The sequence below is a fragment of the Gorilla gorilla genome, chromosome 10 (genome assembly GCF_029281585.2).
Source record: "Gorilla gorilla gorilla isolate KB3781 chromosome 10, NHGRI_mGorGor1-v2.1_pri, whole genome shotgun sequence".
In the NCBI taxonomy this organism is placed as follows: Eukaryota; Metazoa; Chordata; class Mammalia; order Primates; family Hominidae; genus Gorilla; species Gorilla gorilla.
In genome coordinates, this window is record NC_073234.2 from 139327263 (window position 1) to 139345189 (window position 17927).

A 17927-nucleotide genomic window follows, 5' to 3' on the forward strand; every position below is an offset into this window, starting at 1 on the left:
AGCTCTTAAGGAAACTAAGTTCCCAGGTGCCTTTCAGAGGCGAGCAGCCGTGGCCAGCCACGTTAACTCTTCCCTGCACAGGAGAACGTCGGAGATGGCATTAAAATGTATTGCATAATTTGAAACGGCGTAGATATAGGAAAAAAGAAGTCCACGTAGCCAGGGTTTCTTGACCGCGTGCCGTTGACACTTGGGTCTGGGCTGTTCTTTGTTGTGGTGGGGCTCTCCTGGGCACTGTGGGAGGTTCAGCAGCATCCCTGGCCTTGACCTGTTAGATGCCAGTAGCAACCTCCCTTGCAACAAGCAGAAATATCTCCAGACATGGCCCAGTGTTTCCTGGGGGCAAATCCCAGCTGAGAATCCCTGCTTCGGAGTTACAGGCAAGTGAGGCCTCCTCATGCTCTGTATGCTCCCTGTGATGCTCACGGTCATCCTCCCAGGCGAGCTGGCGGCATCTAGGATCCCCGTTTGACAGACAGGAGCTGGAGGCTCTAAGGGCTTGCCACAAGGTGGCAGGGAGCCTCGGGTCTCAGGTCAGGCCCACACGCTGCTCTCTGGACTCAGCACCTGCTGATCTTTCCACACCTTCCATCACTCAGTCAGCACTTAGAGCGGTCATGACCCTGGGACTCAGAGAGATCACCAGCATGTCTTCCTTTTCCAGGAATTGTACCTGCGCTTTTTCCTGAAGAGGAGAAGGAGTCTATCCTGAGTCAGATTGGACAGGAAGCTCTGAAGCAAGGCATGGGGCCGGCCAAGGAGTCTGTGTGGCAGTACTTCGTGAACAAAAGTGCAAATAACCTGCACATTGTCCTGGGCATGTCGCCAGTGGGGGACACCCTGAGGACCTGGTGCAGAAACTTCCCAGGTACCCTCGGTGGAGCCTGTGAACCCATTTCCCCTGCTTTGGCAGAGTGTGTGGCTGAGGGTCTGTCCACACCTCTCCAGGTTCCCCCAGCAAAGCAAAACAAGACACGGCCATTAGGTGGAAATGTGGGCTCTGCACTGTAGCTTGGGGCTCACTGCCCCTTCTAGGTGCCAGTGGGCGTGAGTGATGTCCCTCCGGCAGGAGGATGTACCCATGCTCCTCCATGCGAGGCCCGCAGTGCATGGACGGTGGCTCCCCGCTTCCTTCCATTTGGGAAAATTCCACCAGCCTCATGCCAGCCTTTAGAGCAGAGGTTCCTAATGGGCAGGGCAGGGGCGGGGGAGGTTGTCTTCTAGGGGACTCTTGGCAATGCCTGGAGACATTTTTGGTCATCACACCCCCGGGGAGTGTGCAGTGTAGTACGGGCATCTAGTGGGTAGAAGCCAGGGATGCTGTGAAGCATCCTACAGTGCACAGCCAGCTGCTGCCACAAAGGATTAGAGCCCAGATGTCAATAGCGCCAAGGGTGAGAAACTCTGCTTTTGATGAACTAGATTTGGACACATCTGGCTCATTCACCAACTTGTTGGCTATTGAAGATGGCATCCATGTTCTTGAGTGTCTCAGGGTTGCAGAATGAGCATCCTTTTTTTTTTTTTTTTTGAGACAGAATCTCGCTCTGTCGCCCAGATTAGAGTGCAGTGGCACCATCATAGGTCACTGCAGCCTCGACCTCCTGGGCTCAAATGAGCCTCTCACCTCAGCCTCCCTAGTGGCTGGGACTATAGGCGCACACCACCACGCTGCCTGGCTGATTTTTTTTTTTTCTTCGAGACAGGGTCTCACTCTGTTGCCCAGACTGGAGTGCAGTGGTGCGATCTTGGCTCACCACAACCTCCACCTCTCGGGTTCAAGAGATTCTCCCACCTCAGCCTCCTGAGTAGCTGGGATTACAGGTGTGCACCACTACTGCCCGGCTAATTTTTGTATTTTTAGTAGAGATGGAGTTTTGCCATGTTGTCCAGGCTGGTCTTGAACTCCTGACCTCAAATGATCCACCTGCCTTGGCCTCCCAAAGTGCTGGGATTACAGGTGTGAGCCACCACACCCGGCCCTGATTTTTGTGTTTTTTGTAGAGACGGGGTCTCGCCACATTGCCCAGGCTGGGAGCATCTTTTTAATCTCTCTTTCCTTTCAAGGTATGGTAAATAACACTGGTATTGACTGGTTCATGCCCTGGCCTCCCCAAGCCCTCCATGCGGTCGCAAAGTCCTTTCTAGGTAAGTCACAGCTGTTATGGGAACTGCATTATTGATAAAACAGAGCAATTTATTTTCCCTTTTCTGACTTTGAATTCTGGTCTTGTAGATTTCTTCACTGGAAAACCCTATGGTAACAAATGCCTTTCAATTTTGTTAGTATGTTTTTGGTTTATATTTGGTGTTTTAGTCCAAAGACATTTCAGGAGACTTAGCAAGGACAATTTAGGATAAAAATTGATTAGGTGTTCTCCACAGCAGCAGTTGGCAAAACCATGGTCTGCTGTCTAGTTGGCCCCTTACTTGTTTTAGTAAATAAAGTTTTATTGGTACACAGACTCACTCATTAATTAACATATTGTCTCTGGCTGCTTTTATGCTACAACTGCAAAGCTGAATAACTGCAACAGAGACCGTATGAGTACTGTTTGGCTCTTTGTAGAAAACATGTGCTGGCCTCTATCCAAAGAATGCTCCAAGCACAATTCAGCAAACATTCTGCATTCCCATTGAATTTCTAGCGTTTCAAACACCTAAGGCCTTGGATATTAATTTTAATGTTTGAATAAGAAAGGAAGTCTGTCTTCAGGGAACATCTTTTTCTTTCGACCTAACTTGAGCAGATTTATGATGAATGACACTGGGTAACCTTGAAAATAGTTTCAACCTTCCAAATCTGTACTCAATAATAAATAAATAAATGTTCCTATATATAAGAAGAAATCATAACTTTAATCATAATGCAGTTTTGGGGGAAAAGGGGCTAAGAGAATGACTCTTTTCTGATGATATATCTCAGGTCCAGATGGTAAATATTTACAGCTTTTTCGCAACTACTCAATTCTGCCATTTTATCATGAAAGCAGTCATAGACAATACGTAAATGAATCGCTATGGCTGTGATTCAATAACACTTTATTTACAAAAACAGGGGGCGGGCTGGATTTGTCCTTTGGCCCGTAGTTGGCCAGCCCCGATATAGATGTCCCCTTTTTCTCAGAGGCGTATTTGCCGTTTCCATGTGTGAAGTGCTTGTGTTTGCTTTCAGTATTCAGTGATTCAGTATCATAAATAATGCTGCCTAGAATTTGCTTAGAATTTTTTGTTCCTTAGAATATACTCCCTGGAGGCCAGGCGCAGTGGCTCACACCTGTAATCCCAGCACTTTGGGAGGCTGAGGCGGGTGGATCACTTGAGCCCAGGAGTTCGAGACCAGCCTGGGCAAAATGGTGAAACCCCATATTTACTAAAAATACAAAAATTAGCTGGGTGTGGTGGTGGGCACCTGTAATCCCAGCTACTCAGGAGGCTGAGCCATGAGAATTGCTTGAGCCCAGGAGGCAGAGGTTGCAGTGAGCCGAGTTCGTGCCACTACTGTCCATCCTGGGAGGCACAGTGAGACTTTATCTCTCTCTCTCTCACACACACACACACACACACACAGAGAGAGAGAGAGAGAGAGAGAATATATTCCCTGGAATTGAGATGACTATGCCCAAAGGCACAGATATTTGTGAGGCACAGTTTTTCCTGCACACTGTAAAATGGGCCCTGGGGCTGAGTTTTGCTAATCCCGGAGTAACTCAAGACCAGCTCTGCAGAATCTGGATTAATCGGTACTTTCAATCTGTCTTTCCTTCCTCCATTTTAATATGAGACATTCTCTGCTTTGAGCTGAATGCATTTAACAACCTATCAGATAATCCAGGTGATGTGATCTTGACACTGGAAGCCATCATTCATTCTTTCAGCGGGTGTATAGGAAGGCCCACCTTTGCCGATATGTGCTGGGTGTCATCCAGCGGTGGGTAACCGAATAAGCCCACCCAGTCCCCGGGCGGGCGAGGGGAGCAACAGGGCAGAGTTAGACGTGGTGATCGCTTCTGAAAACCCAAGGCTCTTCTGCCACGGTGTCTTGGCCTTTAGGGAAGACAGGGCTTCCTAACAGTAGGGAAGGAATTAGGTAACAGAGTGAGACCCTGTCTCCAAAAAAAAAAAAAAAAAAAAAAAAAGGATTGGCACGGATCACTGCTGTGGCCTGAAAAGCCACCAATAAGTGATAGCCATTCTTTTCTTGTCCTATTAAAAACTTTAACATCATTTTTTTATTGTAGTAAAATATATGTAACATAACATTTTCCATTTTAAGCATTTTGAAATGTACATGTGGCACTAATCACATTCGTAATGTTGTGAAACCAACACCACTATCTGTCGCCAAAACTTTTTCATCATCCCAAACTGAAACTCCACACCCCTTAAACACGAACTCCCTATCGCCCCTCCCTCCAGCCCCTGGCAACCTCGAATCTATGTTCTGTCTGTATGAATTTGCCTGTTCTAGAGAGGGTTCGTATAAGTGGAATCATGCAGTGTTTGTCCTTTGGTGTCTGGCGTCTTTCACTTAGCATCATGTTTTTGAGGCTCATCCGTGTTTCAGCATCGGAACTTCATTCCTTTTTACAAGTGAATACTATCCCCGGTATAGATAGGACACATTTTGTTCATCCATTCCTCTGTTGCTGGACGCTTGGGTCTTTCCACCTTTTGCTTATTGTGATAGTCTACAGTAAACGTTGGCATACAAGAATTCATTTGAGTCCCTGCTTTTCAGTTCTTTGGGGTATACACCTAGGAGTGGAATTGTTGAGTCATATAATAGTTCTATATTTAACTCTTTGAAGAATCCCTGTTTTCCTTTCTTAAGAAGCATGGCCAGGTGCGGTGACTCACGCCTGTAATCCCAGCACTTTGTGGGGCTGAGGTGGACCGATCGCTTTAGCTCAGGAGTTGAGACCAGCCTGGGCAACATGGGTGAAACCTCACCTCTACAAAATAATACAAAAAATTACCCAGGCATGGTGGCCCATCCTGTAGTCCCAGCTACTTGGGAGGCTGAGGTGGGAGGATCACCTGTGCCCAGGAGATGGAGGCTGCAGTGAGCCATGATCACGCCACTGCACTCCAGCCTGGGCAACAGAGTGAGACCCTGTGTCGAAAAAGAAAAAGAAAGAAAACATTTTTTATTCCTTCCTCTTCAGGGTATAATCCAATGATCCCGGCAGAAAATATAGAAAATGTGATGAAGCATGTTGTCTTGGTTCACCAATCCGTGGGCCACTACAGCAAACAGTTTCTACAGAAATTGAGGCGCAGCAACTATGTCACTCCCAAGAACTACCTTGATTTTATTAACACCTATTCAAAATTGCTGGATGAGAAAACTCAGTATAATATAGGTAAGCCTTGGGGATGGGGTGGTTGACAAAAGTCATTATTATTTATGGGTAAGGATTCGAGCGCTGATCTTTTCTTTAGTAAGATCGGGCATCTTCAGTATTGAGGCCAAACGAAGCACATCTTGGATTTTGCGTCTTGGAGCGATTCTTTCATGTGGGCAGGACCCTGGCATGTCCTTATTTTTGTTCTCAGTGTTGAGTCTTAGACTTTGAAGCTTTACATTTTCATCACATTAGCAATTTTTAAATTTTATTTTTTATCTTAGGGATAGGGTCTCTGTTTCCCAGGCTGGAGTGCAGTGGTGCAATCATGGCTCACTGCAGCCTCGACCTCCTGGGCTCACGTGCTCCTCCCGCCTCAGCCTCCTGTAGCTGGGACCACAGGTGCAGCCACCATACCTGGCGCACATTAGAGATAACTGTCTCCTGCAGCAGCTTGCACTGCTGGACAGGGCTTTTTAAAAAGTGCTCTGGCTATTGGCCAAGGGAAGCACTGTTTTCAGAAATACATTCATTTTGGCTGATGCCGTCCCAAGTATGGCAGTGGAGGTACTGAAAGACACGTGCCATCTTGTAAAAATGTTTTGTTTTGTTTTTGATAAGCTGAAGTTAGGCAAATCTCAGTGATTGTGTTGGGAACAATGGCCACCTTGATGATGAACATAGGTGCCCTCTTTCCTCAGCTCAGTGCAAGCGTCTGGACGGGGGACTGGACAAGCTGAAGGAGGCCACCATCCAGCTGGACGAGCTGAGCCAGAAGCTGGCCGAGCAGAAGATCGTGCTGGCGGAGAAGTCTGCCGCCTGCGAGGCCTTGCTGGAGGAGATCGCCGTCAACACCGCTGTAGGTGAGTGAGGGCGGGGCCAGGGCAGCCCATCCCCAACACCCAACACCACTGTAGGTGAGTGAGGGCGGGGCCAGGGCAGCCCATCCCCAACACCCAACACCACTGTAGGTGAGTGAGGGCGGGGCCAGGGCAGCCCATTCCCAACACCCAACACCACTGTAGGTGAGTGAGGGCGGGGCCAGGGCAGCCCATCCCCAACACCCAACACCACTGTAGGTGAGTGAGGGCGGGGCCAGGGCAGCCCATCCCCAACACCCAACACCACCGTAGGTGAGTGAGGACGGGGCCAGGGCAGCCCATCCCGAGCAGGACGGGGCTCTGCCAGGACGTCCCTGTGAAACTGCCTGTAGGCACCGAGTGTGCCATCTTTGACCCTGCAATTCCTGTTTTCTTTCTGAATTCGTGTCCAGCCAGTCTCGTCCCCTTTCATAAGCACTGAGAAGCTACCATATGTAGGCCCCTGCGCTGGTAGCCTGAGGATGTTCGGGGGAGTGGAAAAGTCACTCGACCCTCTATGGGCTGGTGAACTAAGTCCGTGGGGTTGAAGTGACCTAAGCCTCGGCACCATCGACGCGGGACTTTCTTGGTTCTTGAAGCTGTTTCAAGGTTCTTTCTTGGGCCCCTTCCCTCGGTCTTCTTGGCCGAGCCTCTGTGTTACCTGCACTGTCCTGCTTTTGACGACTCTACCCTCTCGCGATGCCTGGCACAGGACAGCTCCTGCAGCCCACAGCTCTGTGCCTGGCCTCTAAGCCTCCTCTCTAGGTCTTTGGGCCAGTGGCTTCTGATGTGTACCCTCCCCAGCTCGTTCCCAGATTCCTGCAGATGCCACTCAACCTGCCTGCCTCTTCCTTCTCCTGCTGGTCCGTGTTTGTGTTGCTGCTAAGTGTCACCTCGGTTCAGTTCCTTTGTCACTGCACCCGGCCCTGTGCACAGGATCCATTTGTTATCACTCTGGCAACGGCACCTCAACTTGGTGTTGGCAAACTGCCTCTCCCCGACTCCCAGTGCCTGCCATCAGGATGGGCTTATTCTAACCCTGACAGACCAATTAGATGTTCTCTGGGACTGCACATTTTGAATCAGCCAATATAAAGACTGAAGATTATTTGTGTTCATTCATTGCACAGCAGCGCTGTGAAGAGACTGCATTCAGTGCCCGAGCCCAGATCCGTGAGGTGCCTCTAGTTTATGTGTTTCAGCATCTTCCATGTCTGTGAGCTACCATATCTTCTTAAAACAATTTCACGTTTTTCTTAACTCGACCATCATTAGCTTCTGTTGCTTGCAACCAAAGCAACTTAATCGATAGATATCCTTTTCCAGGAATTTGTGGCATATCCCTGCTGCCTGTTTTGATGCTGAGTCCTCACTGTGGCCGTGAAGGGTCCCATCAGTCCCTCTATGTCATCTTGCCTACCTAATTTCTCATGACACCCTGTCGCCTGCTCACAGCATCACTTCTTCATGCCTGTGTGAGTCCTGCAGTAACTTGCTCTTTCTCTCCCTTTGGTCTGCTGAGAATATCCATACCACTTCTTTCTTCCTGTCCATGTTTCTCCTTCCAGAACTTTGATCAAATGCCTCATTCCCACATAGCTGCACTTTGCTTTGATCTGTCTTTTAAAAACTATATATTTCTGGCCCCCTAAATGTAAAAAACTGTATATTCCTGGCCCCCTAGATGTAAAACTAGACTGGGAGTGTCTTGAAGGATGCTGTTATTCCACGTATTCATCTGTCCAGTCAGCAGATACTGACTTCAGCTTCATGGCAGCCACCGTGGTAGGGAGAGTGGGGGCTAGAAACGGAATGAGACTCAACCCCTGCCTCGAAGAAGCTCACAACCAAGAGAGCCCCTCCCCCTGTGCCCAGGCCACAGTTTGTACTGAGGACCGCCTGTTTGCCACACCCATGTTTAGTGCCTCTCCTACCTGTGCTTGTTTTTCTTTCCCCATTGCCATCATCCTTGTCCAGGGTCACCTTGCTCCCACTTGGAATTTTGGAGGAAGCTTCATCTAGGAACTCTGTTTCCAGGGTTGCAAATGGTGGAAACTGAGCTCAAAGTGGCTTAATCCAAAGTGGAAACGCATTGATTCCAAAGGCATGCTGGCTTCAGGCACAGCTGGATCTAGGACTCAAGTGTATCAGTGGGAATCTTTCCTTCCCTTTCTTGGCCCTGCTGTCTTCCGTTTGGGCTTCATCTCAGGCAGCCGGCTCTGTCTATGCTGAGAGTTTGGGAGCCTCCAGCATGAGGTTGGCATCCTATTAGCTCAGCATCCCCATGGGAGAGAGGGCTCTTCTTTCCCATACATTCCCACAAAGCTCCCAGAATTGGCTGTGATTGGACAGATTTGGGTCACATGCCCATGCCCAAACCAATCCTGGTGGCCATAGGAATGGGATACATTGACACGTCCCACAGAGGGTAGGGTGGAGTGCAAACAGTCCTCTCTCCTGAGGGTGGCTCTTCAGCACCTGCCCCAGCCTCCAGCCCATGCTTCTGCCTGGCTGAAAGAGCCCACAATTTTGCTCCTCAACATGACTCAAGCACCTGGCTTCGCCAGCCCCCTTTGCAGGCTGCTCCCCACACTGAGGTTCCCAAGGCCTGTACCAGCCCTCTTCCTTCCCAGCCAGCTCTGGTGGTCCTGTTACCTCTGCGCTCCGTTCCTGCTGGCACCGCCCCCCACCCCTGCGCCTCAGCACGCTCACAGCTTAGACAGCTTCCTTTCTGCTTTTCTGTTCCGAAGGTTCCACACTCGTGATCTTGCTACCCTTTTCTGATGCATTCATCCCCCTGCTGCCCCAGGGACAAGCAGTGCCTGGGCTGGGGACCCTTTACAGTGTCAGGGCCCGTGCACGGCTTTGCACGCTGCAAGTGCCAGTGCTGGCTTGTTAGCTGAGGAGATGGGTTCCGAGAGACCTTATCATGGGGGAGGCAGAGCCTCTGCAGCCAGCATCTGTTTGTAGAAGGCCTGCTGCATTCATCTCCCGGGGCTGCTGTAACAAAGCACCATGATCTGGGGGCTGAAAACAACAGACATTTATTTTTTTAAATTAATTAATTAATTAATTTTTTTGAGACGGAGTCTCGCTCTGTCACCTAGGCTGGAGTGCAGTGGCGCGATCTCGGCTCACTGCAACCTCTGCCTCCTGGGTTTAAGCGATTCTCCTGCCTCAGCCTCCTGAGTAGCTGGGATTACAGGTGCCCGTCACCATGCCTAGCTAATTTTTGTATTTTTAGTAGAGACGGGGTTTCGCCATGTTGGCCAGGCTGGTCCCGAACTCCCAACCTTAGGTGATCTACCTGCCTCGGCCTCCCAAAGTGCTGGGATTACAGGCGTGAGCCACCATGCCTGGCCAACAACAGAAATTTATTGTCTCACAGTTCTGGAGGCGGAAGTCTGACATCAAGGTGCCAGGACCATGCTCCCTCTGAAAGCTCTAGGGGAAGCCTCTTCCAGCTTCTTGGGGTTGTTGGCAGCCCTTGGTATTCCTTAGCTTAGCTTATAAATGCACCACTCTAGTGTCTGTCTCCATTGCCACATGCCCCTCTTCCCTGTGTGTCTCCACATGGCCTTCTGATAGGGACCCCAGGCATTGGATTTAGGGCCCACCCTAACCCCGTATGACCTAATCTTAACTAATTCCATCTACAAAGACCCACTTCCAAATAAGGTCACATCCTGAGGTCCCAGTGGGCACGAATCTTGGTGGGGTGACACTGTTCAAACCACTGTGAGCCAAGCCCTGCTCTAGGTTTTGGGGTTCCGGCCCTCGGGGAGGTGCTGACATCCTAGTGAGTGAGGGCACCCAGGCAGTGAATCAGCCAATGGTGAAATGAAACTTCCGATTGCGATTGGTGTCATGAAGCAAGTCAGCAAGGAAGGGAGAGAGAGGACGACAGAGGGGCAGGCTCCGTAGAGGGTGGCTCTGGCTGGGCCCGAATGAGCGTAGGAAGAGGTGATGAGAGGCAGAAGGAGGAGATCGCAGGGAGCTGGTAAGCAGGAGGGGGACCCCAGCATCCTCAGTGAACACCGGCGAGGCAGGGCTGGGGGCTATCAGGAGCCATGGGATTTGTCCTGGATGGAGTGGGTGGGACACAGGTGGGCCAGTTGAGGAAGGTCAGAGTCAGGGTGGCTGCCTAGTGCTGGAGGCCCCACGCATGGTGAGGTTTTCTGTCCCACCAGGATCACTGAGGCTGCCACATTGGCCAAAGCCCCTTAGATCCCCGCTAGGGCTCAAGCCAACCTTTGAGGACTGCACTCTGCTCAGAGCCGGGGCCGCGAGTGCATCTCCTCTGAGCCCAAGCTTTACTCACCCCCTGTCCTACCCTGCAGCCGAGGAGAAGAAGAAACTGGTGGAGGAAAAGGCCATGGAGATAGAGGAGCAGAACAAGGTCATTGCCATGGAGAAGGCCGAGGCCGAGACGACCCTGGCGGAGGTCATGCCCATCCTGGAGGCTGCCAAGCTGGAACTGCAGAAGCTGGACAAGTCGGACGTGACTGAGATTAGGTAATGCACCTGAGCCACCATTCTGGGCTTCCATTCCACCTCTGCAGGCCAGTAGTCTCCATGATCGTGGCAGCCAGGAGCTTACAAAGGAGCCGATGCCACATGCTGCCACTGTGCCTGGCTCTCTCCATGGTGGAGACTTGTTGCCCTCATTTTCGGATGGGGAAAGTGAGGCCCAGGGAGATGAGGTGGGCGCCCCAGGCATCCAGATCCCCCAGCTAGTAGGAAGCAGGGCCTGCTGACCTGGAACCCAGGCCAAGGGAAGGATGGAGTGGGGTAAAACAGTGCTCTTCACGGAACATGTGGGGGCAAGTGTCCGCCCTAAGCAGGGGCAGGATGCTCAACACGGGGCTGAGCCCTGCTGAAAACAGCTCAGCAGAGATGTGTGCACACCACGGCCGGACTGGCGATGTCTGAATCCATTTCCAGCCAAGGAGGCTTTCAAGGAGAGTGAGAGTAGGTCACTATTGAGGCCCCCATACATCTTGCAAATCAATCTGTAAGATGACCCTGTCCCCCACACCAGAGGGCTCATCTGCTGTCAGTGAGGGTAACGTGGTGTGGCGTAGGCTAGCAAGCTTTCTCCTCGCATGGCTTGGCCTCCCCAGGGCACTGTTCCTGGGCTCTGATGGTCAGTTGAGTCTTGTGAGTAAAGCCCTGGGAGGGAACACTGTCCTGGTGCCAGCCTCCGCCCACTGCCTCTGCCCCTGTGCTGCCTGGCCCCGCACAGACCCCTCGGCGTGGGAGCCTCAGCTCTCTCCTTCCTCACTCTTCATCCAGAAGGAGATCAGTCTTCCTGGCCCCACACACAGGTCTCGCAGCCGAGAGGCTCCGTTCCTGTGCCAGTAGTGGGCTTCCATTCTGGGCTCCCGCTGGAGCGGTGCATGTTCCCTGCGCTTCCTGTTTCTCTGCCTCTGTGCTGCCTGTGAAGGCTGAGCAGCACTCCTTGTCCAAGTCCGTGCCCTTGTTTTCTTATTGGTGAAACATTTGTGAATTTGAGCATGGAATTCAGCTCATTCCAGGACAGGGGACCTGGTTTATTCTTGGGAGGTCACTTGTAGGTGCCGCTGTTGTCAGCAAGAAGTCATTAGTTCAGTGTTGAGGATGGTGTCAAGGAAGGTGTAAGGATCGATGTATTAAAACTTCAGCACTAGGCGTTGGAAGTTTAGACTGAGGTACCAGGATACAGTGGAAGTGCACACCCAGCGGAGGGGTAGGAGACACGGTCAGCACACACATCCTCCAGGGAAATTTCTAGCTACCGGTGATAGGATTTGGGGCACTGCTCCCCGGTCAGCAGAATAAAAACATCGTGAAAGCAGAGACTAGGAAGGATTTTTGAAGGGGATTTATTTGAAGAGAAGGAACGGTGAGTCCCTTCCATCAACCCAAGGTGGAGGAGTGGGGGGAGCTTCCATGGGGCCAAATAGAGGGCTTGGCATGTGTCCCCTGCAGTGAGACAGGCATTGCAGACAGGTGCCCAGCTCACCCCTGAGAAAGCCTAAGTACAAAAGGAATAATTTTTACACATTCATACATGGCTCTGCCTCTTGCTGTGTGACGTTTAGCAAGTCATCTAACCTCTCTGTGCTCCAGTTTCTTCATTTGTAAAATGTGGATAAGAATTGGCTGCATCAGGGTCTTCATGAGGATCATATGAGCCTATATGTGAAGAACTGGGCTGGGCACATGGTCAGAGCCATGTAAGCATTAGCTGTGATTATGGCTCTAACATCCAAAAGGTATGCTGGGAAAAGCCCATGGCCACTGTGTCCTCTATCAGCTGTGGTCACCTTCCCACACTGCAACAGGTAGTATGGGTATATCATTTCTCATATACACTTCCTGAGGATTTTCATGCATGACCAAGGCAACCAGGTACACAAGGGTCTCTTCTCTTCCTGACTTCAGGTTCTGAGGGTTTGGAGAGCAAGGGATACCTGCAAATCCTTTTTTCCTTCTTTTATATACAAATTATAACACCCTATGCATATCTTTCTGCATCTTTTCTGCTTAGCAGTATATTTTGGAGAGCTTTTTTGCATGTTGATGTATGATGAACTTCCCTGATATTTTAGAACATTCCTTCACATTCCATTATGTGGCTGTGCCATAATTTATTTAACAAGCCCTTACTGATGAGTTTGTTAAATAAATTGATTTGTGTCTCCAGTCTTTTGCCTTTACAAACAGCGTGGCAAAGAATAAATCTGACCATAGTTCATTGTGCACCTGGGCGAGTCCACCTGCAGGATACATTTCTGGAAGTGGAATTGCTGGGTCCCAGGGTGTAGGCATTTATAGTGTTCGTAGCTGTTGCCTAATCCCCGCCGTGGGGATGGAACCTATTTATCCTCACCAACAATCCAAATGAGTAGTACCTGCTTTTTCCTAGACTCACCAACAGGGGGCGCGATCACATGTTGGGATTTTTGCATATTTTGTAGATGAGGAGTGGTACTTGTGTAGTTTTAATTTGCATTTCTCTTAGTGTGAGTGAGGCTGGCCTTTTTTTTTTTTTCCTATGTGAAAAGTGTGTCTAAGAGTTATGTGTATTTCCTTTTCTGTGAACTTGGTTTGCGTATTTATTGGGTCGTGGTTATTGTTGCTTTTTATTTCAAAACCATTTCCAGGGGCTTTTTATATAATGGGGAGCTCAGCTTTTTATCCATAAGGTGAGTTGCAAATCTTTTCCTGGTTTGTCATGGGCTATTTGACTTTGTTTATGAGGTTTATATGTGTGTTTGTTTTTGCCATCTATGTTTATTTTTATGTGGCAGATTTTAGCAATATTTTATTTTGTGGCTTTTTTTTTTTGAGACAGAGTCTTGCTCAGTCACCCAGGCTGGAGTGCAGTGGCACGATCTCGGCTCACTGCAACCTCCACCTCCCGGGTTCACGCCATTCTCCTGCCTCAGCCTCCTGAGTAGCTCCAGCCTCCTGAGTACCTCCAGACGCCCGCCACGATGCCTGGCTAATTTTTTTTGTATTTTTAGTGGAGATGGGGTTTCACCGTGTTAGCCAGGATGGTCTCGATCTCCTGACCTCGTGATCCACCCGCCTCGGCCTCCCAAAGTGCCGGGATTACAGGAGTGAGCCACCGCGCCCGGCCTTTGTGGCTTTTTTAAAATTTATTTTTTGAGACAGTCTCATTCTGTCTCCCAGGCTGGAGTGCAGTGGCATGATCTCGGCTCACTGCAACCCCTGCCTTCCAGGTTCAAACGATTCTCCTGCCTCAGCCTCACAAGTAGCTGGGGTTATAGACACCCACCACCATGCCCGGCTAATGTTTGTATTTTTAGTAGAGATGGGCTTTCGCCATGTTAGCCAGGCTGGTCTCAAACTCCTGACCTCAGGTGATCCACCCACCTCAGCCTCCCAAAGTGTTGGGATTACAGGCATGAGCCACCGCACCCGACTTATTTTGTGGCTTTTGGATATTGTGTCCTAGTTAAAAGGCCTGATCACACTGCAAGATTGTAAAATAATTTCCCCATGATTTCTTTTTGTACTCTTATGTTTTAATTTTTTATATTTAAATCTTTTATCTATTGAGGATTTTTTTCCTGGGGTTCTGTGTGAGTTTGGATCCAATTTGAGTTTTTCCAGATGAGTAAAATCTGGCTTTTCTCAGGTCATTTGGATGTTAAGCGCAATGAGCCGGCACTTACATCTTGACAATTTTATAATCTTTTAAGTCCTTAAAAAGCGCTTCCTTCTTATCATACTCAATCCTCTTTGTAGAAATCATTAAATGTTAAGGCAGGAAGATGAAGAGTCATGAAGATTAGAAGTAGATGTTTCTCTAACTATAAAACTATAAAAGCCTCCCTTTGTTGCTGGCTCTTGAGTTTCACTTTTCTTCCTTTCATTCATTCAATAGTCACTGGGTGTCTGTCCCCCACCCCACCCCTGCCCTGAGCAGGCACTGGGGTCCATCAGCAGTGAGGCAGGCAGGGTCTTCACTGCGTGGCGCTGACACTCTGTTTTCCTATAGGAATCCCATGTGCATGGGGAAATTATGTAGGATTAGGTTAGGAAGGAAAGGTCCTTGCTGCTCTGACAGTGGATGTTGGGACCTGACCTAGTCATGGTCATGGAGGGCGGAGGGGGCACCTTCTCTGAGATTGCAAGGAGCTCGGCTGGAGAAAAAGCAGAGACAGCTGGTATGTCAGGGGTAGAGTACTGGGAGGTGGGGAGTGGGGTTTATAATGATTATTTTCCTCTAGGGAGGGTAGCATATCATTCTCCCTTTCTCATTCCTGAGTTTGTTTTGTCATAGAAGAAAGGAATCAAATTAAACAGACATCTCCCTTTCTCTTGACTTGCAACCTCGACATTTCACACACCTTGGTCATCCGGCATTGTGGAAAGTGGTGTGTTCTGGATAAGTGAGATCCCAGAGTGTGGCCTGTAACCCAACAGCAGAAAACGTCACTTTGGTAGACTCAGAGGATTTGGGAACTGGAAGGTTCCAGTTCTGCGTCTCTACTTCACAGATGGGGAAACTGACGCCCTGGCTGGTTCCTAACTTGCCCAAGGGCTCAGGACCCCGCCGCAGGCCTGGGCTCCTTCTGTCTTGAATCTGAAAACATCTCCCCCATTCTTTCCCCACCTGCTTGTTCACAGAGCAGTGGCCGGGGCCTGGTTTCCATCCACCCTGAAGGGACCTTTTAAAGACACTTGACAGCGCCCCGCTTTCCTAAGCAGCCAACACCAGCGTAACTGAGCCTTTCCCCGGTGACTCAGGGCCTTTCTTTCATCACTGGGCTTTGTGCTGAAGTGTGGGCACCCTCCCTCCTGGCTGTTGCCCTGGCTTGTCCGTACACTATGGGGCCTTCTCTCCTCTGCTGTCTGTGTGGGAGTGTGTGAGGGTTCCGGGGTCAGGAGGGGTAGGGGATTTGCTCACTGCAGAAAGCCTCCAGGTTGCTGTCTGCTCAGGCTGTCTCCTCCCTGTCTCTCTGTCTCCTCCCTATCTCCCTGTCTCCTCCCTGTCTCTCTGTCCCCTCCCTGTCTCCTCCCTGTCTTCCTGTCTCCTCCCTGTCTCTCTGTCTCCTCCCTGTCTCCTTCCTATCTCCCTGTCTCCTCCCTGTCTCTCTGTCTCCTTCCTATCTCCCTGTCTCCTCCCTGTCTTCCTGTCTCCTCCCTGTCTCTCTGTCTCCTCCCTGTCTCCCTGTCTCTGTTCTTGTGCATGTGTCTCCCGCTCTGTCCCTCCATCCCCCTCTTTCTTCTCTGCCTCACCCCAGCCTCCTACCAGAGCACAAATGCCTGGGCCCCTGCCTGGCCGCCCCCACACTGCATCCATGCCCTCCGGGACCTCTGTCTCCTGCTCTTCTCTCCTCCTTTTCCTTCCTCTCCTGCTTTGCCTTGTCTGTGCTGTTCTCTTCCACTTCTGTCTTTCCATGGCGTGGTCTGGGAGACTCCTGTGGCTTTCACTGACCTTGCCTGGCAGCGGGATGCCCCAGTGAGATGGGTTCGGTTCCTTCTCCCGCCTTTGCACCAGCGCTGCTGTTCTGTCTCCTGTTCCTTTGGCAGTTCTGGTTCTCCAGAGGACCAAGGGCAGTGGACATCTGCGTTCTGGAGGAGCAGAGTGATGATCTAGTCTTATCAAAGCCACAGAACACAATTACGGGGCAACATAGCCTGGAAAGAGCCCAGGATACGGGGACCCCAGGCTTCCCAGGTGGTGTCAGCACAGCCAGTCATGCAAGCTCCCAGGACCCTGTTTGTCCATCTAGTAAATGGGGAGAGATAATGGTGGTGGTGGTGGTGATGGTGATGATGATGATGATAATGACAATAATGACAGCAGCCACCATTTAGAGTCTGAGGAATCAGCCGAGGGTGTAATTAAAACATAGGTGCTCAGGCTGCCCCCTAACCACTGATCCAGACGCTCTGGGGACGGCCTGGGTTTGTATTTTAATGCTGCCCCCGCACCATTCCAGGCGCCTGGTCTGGAACCTGAGAGGGGGACCCCGCCCTGCCCTTAGGGACGCTCCCGCCCAGGAGTGCGGTTTGTGTTGGGACCTGGCTTCTTTCGTCTGCATGCAGCATCAGCTCCAGGGACTGTCTTTTGGTTGAGCTCCTTTTTCTGGAGCTCTCTTTCAGGCCAGATCCTGGCCACATCCCGGGGTTGTGACCCACGTGTGCCTTGGTTTCTTGCCAGGTCGTTTGCTAAGCCCCCGAAGCAGGTGCAGACGGTCTGCGAATGCATCCTCATCATGAAAGGGTACAAAGAGCTGAACTGGAAAACAGCCAAGGGCATGATGTCCGACCCGAATTTCCTGAGGTCTCTGATGGAGATTGATTTTGATTCGATTACCCAGAGCCAAGTGAAAAACATCAAAGGTGAGTGTAGCCACGTGTGGGAATCGCCAGGGTGGATCTCAGTCTGGCATCTCAGGCTCTGGGACAGGGATGGAGGGCAAGGAGGCTTGTCGTGGGCAGGCCCTCCCCTTCTGGTCAGATGGTATCGGATGGAACAGGCAACTAACTGATGGTCACCAGAGGAAAACAGCAGCCCCATGACGTGACCCAGGGAGAGTGGCTGGGGATGCGCGGCGGCAGCCGTGCCCACTGAGGGTTCAATTCAGCACTAGTCCTAGCTCTCCCTGTCAGGAAACAGGATCTTCTCATTGGAACCTAGCCCAGCCTTGTCTTCTGTGCATCTCACCCAGTGCTGTTCAGTGCACAAGCAGAAGCCCAGAGCTAGTCTGACCTTGACTTCCCCCCTTTCTCCTCTTGTCAGTGTCAAGTCTTCTGGAGGTCCCTGGGGAGTGGGCATGGGGGTGGGCAGCATCACTGATGGCCAGCCTCTCCTCCATCTTTGGTTATAGGACTGAGTTCCCTTTGAGCTCAGTTCCTGACCCTGCCCAGTGCTCAGCCAGGCGGTGATAGTGGAATAGTGTTAGTCTTTGCGAAAAGCAATACAAGTTAACGCTGTGTTTGATGGTTTATTTAGACTCTTATCAAATGCTTTTTCTTAGCCCCTTAAAAACAAAAGCAATCTCAACACAAATGACCCCAACCACTACAAAAACCCAAGGCACTCCCTGTGTCTGAATCTTCATTGGATGGACTTCCGTTTATGTGAAATTACTCCTGGGGTGAGGGTGCGGGTGAAGGTAACAGGTGACCTGTAATGGCCTGTGAATTCCAGTTAGCCACCTGGGTGCCCAGCTGGGAGTCTCCATTACGCCCT

At 50.5% G+C, this 17927-nt stretch overlaps 1 protein-coding gene across 1 annotated transcript in view; it reads left to right on the forward strand.

Annotated features, from left to right (window-relative positions):
• Positions 1-17927, forward strand: part of DNAH10 (dynein axonemal heavy chain 10) — a 171685-nt gene that overhangs the window by 129233 nt on the left and 24525 nt on the right. The window contains exons 53-58 of the mRNA XM_019038458.4: positions 665-868; positions 2068-2148; positions 5169-5366; positions 6050-6211; positions 10549-10723; positions 16893-17074. Coding sequence (XP_018894003.3) covers positions 665-868; positions 2068-2148; positions 5169-5366; positions 6050-6211; positions 10549-10723; positions 16893-17074 — 1002 coding nt within the window. The remainder of the gene's footprint in view (positions 1-664; positions 869-2067; positions 2149-5168; positions 5367-6049; positions 6212-10548; positions 10724-16892; positions 17075-17927) is intronic.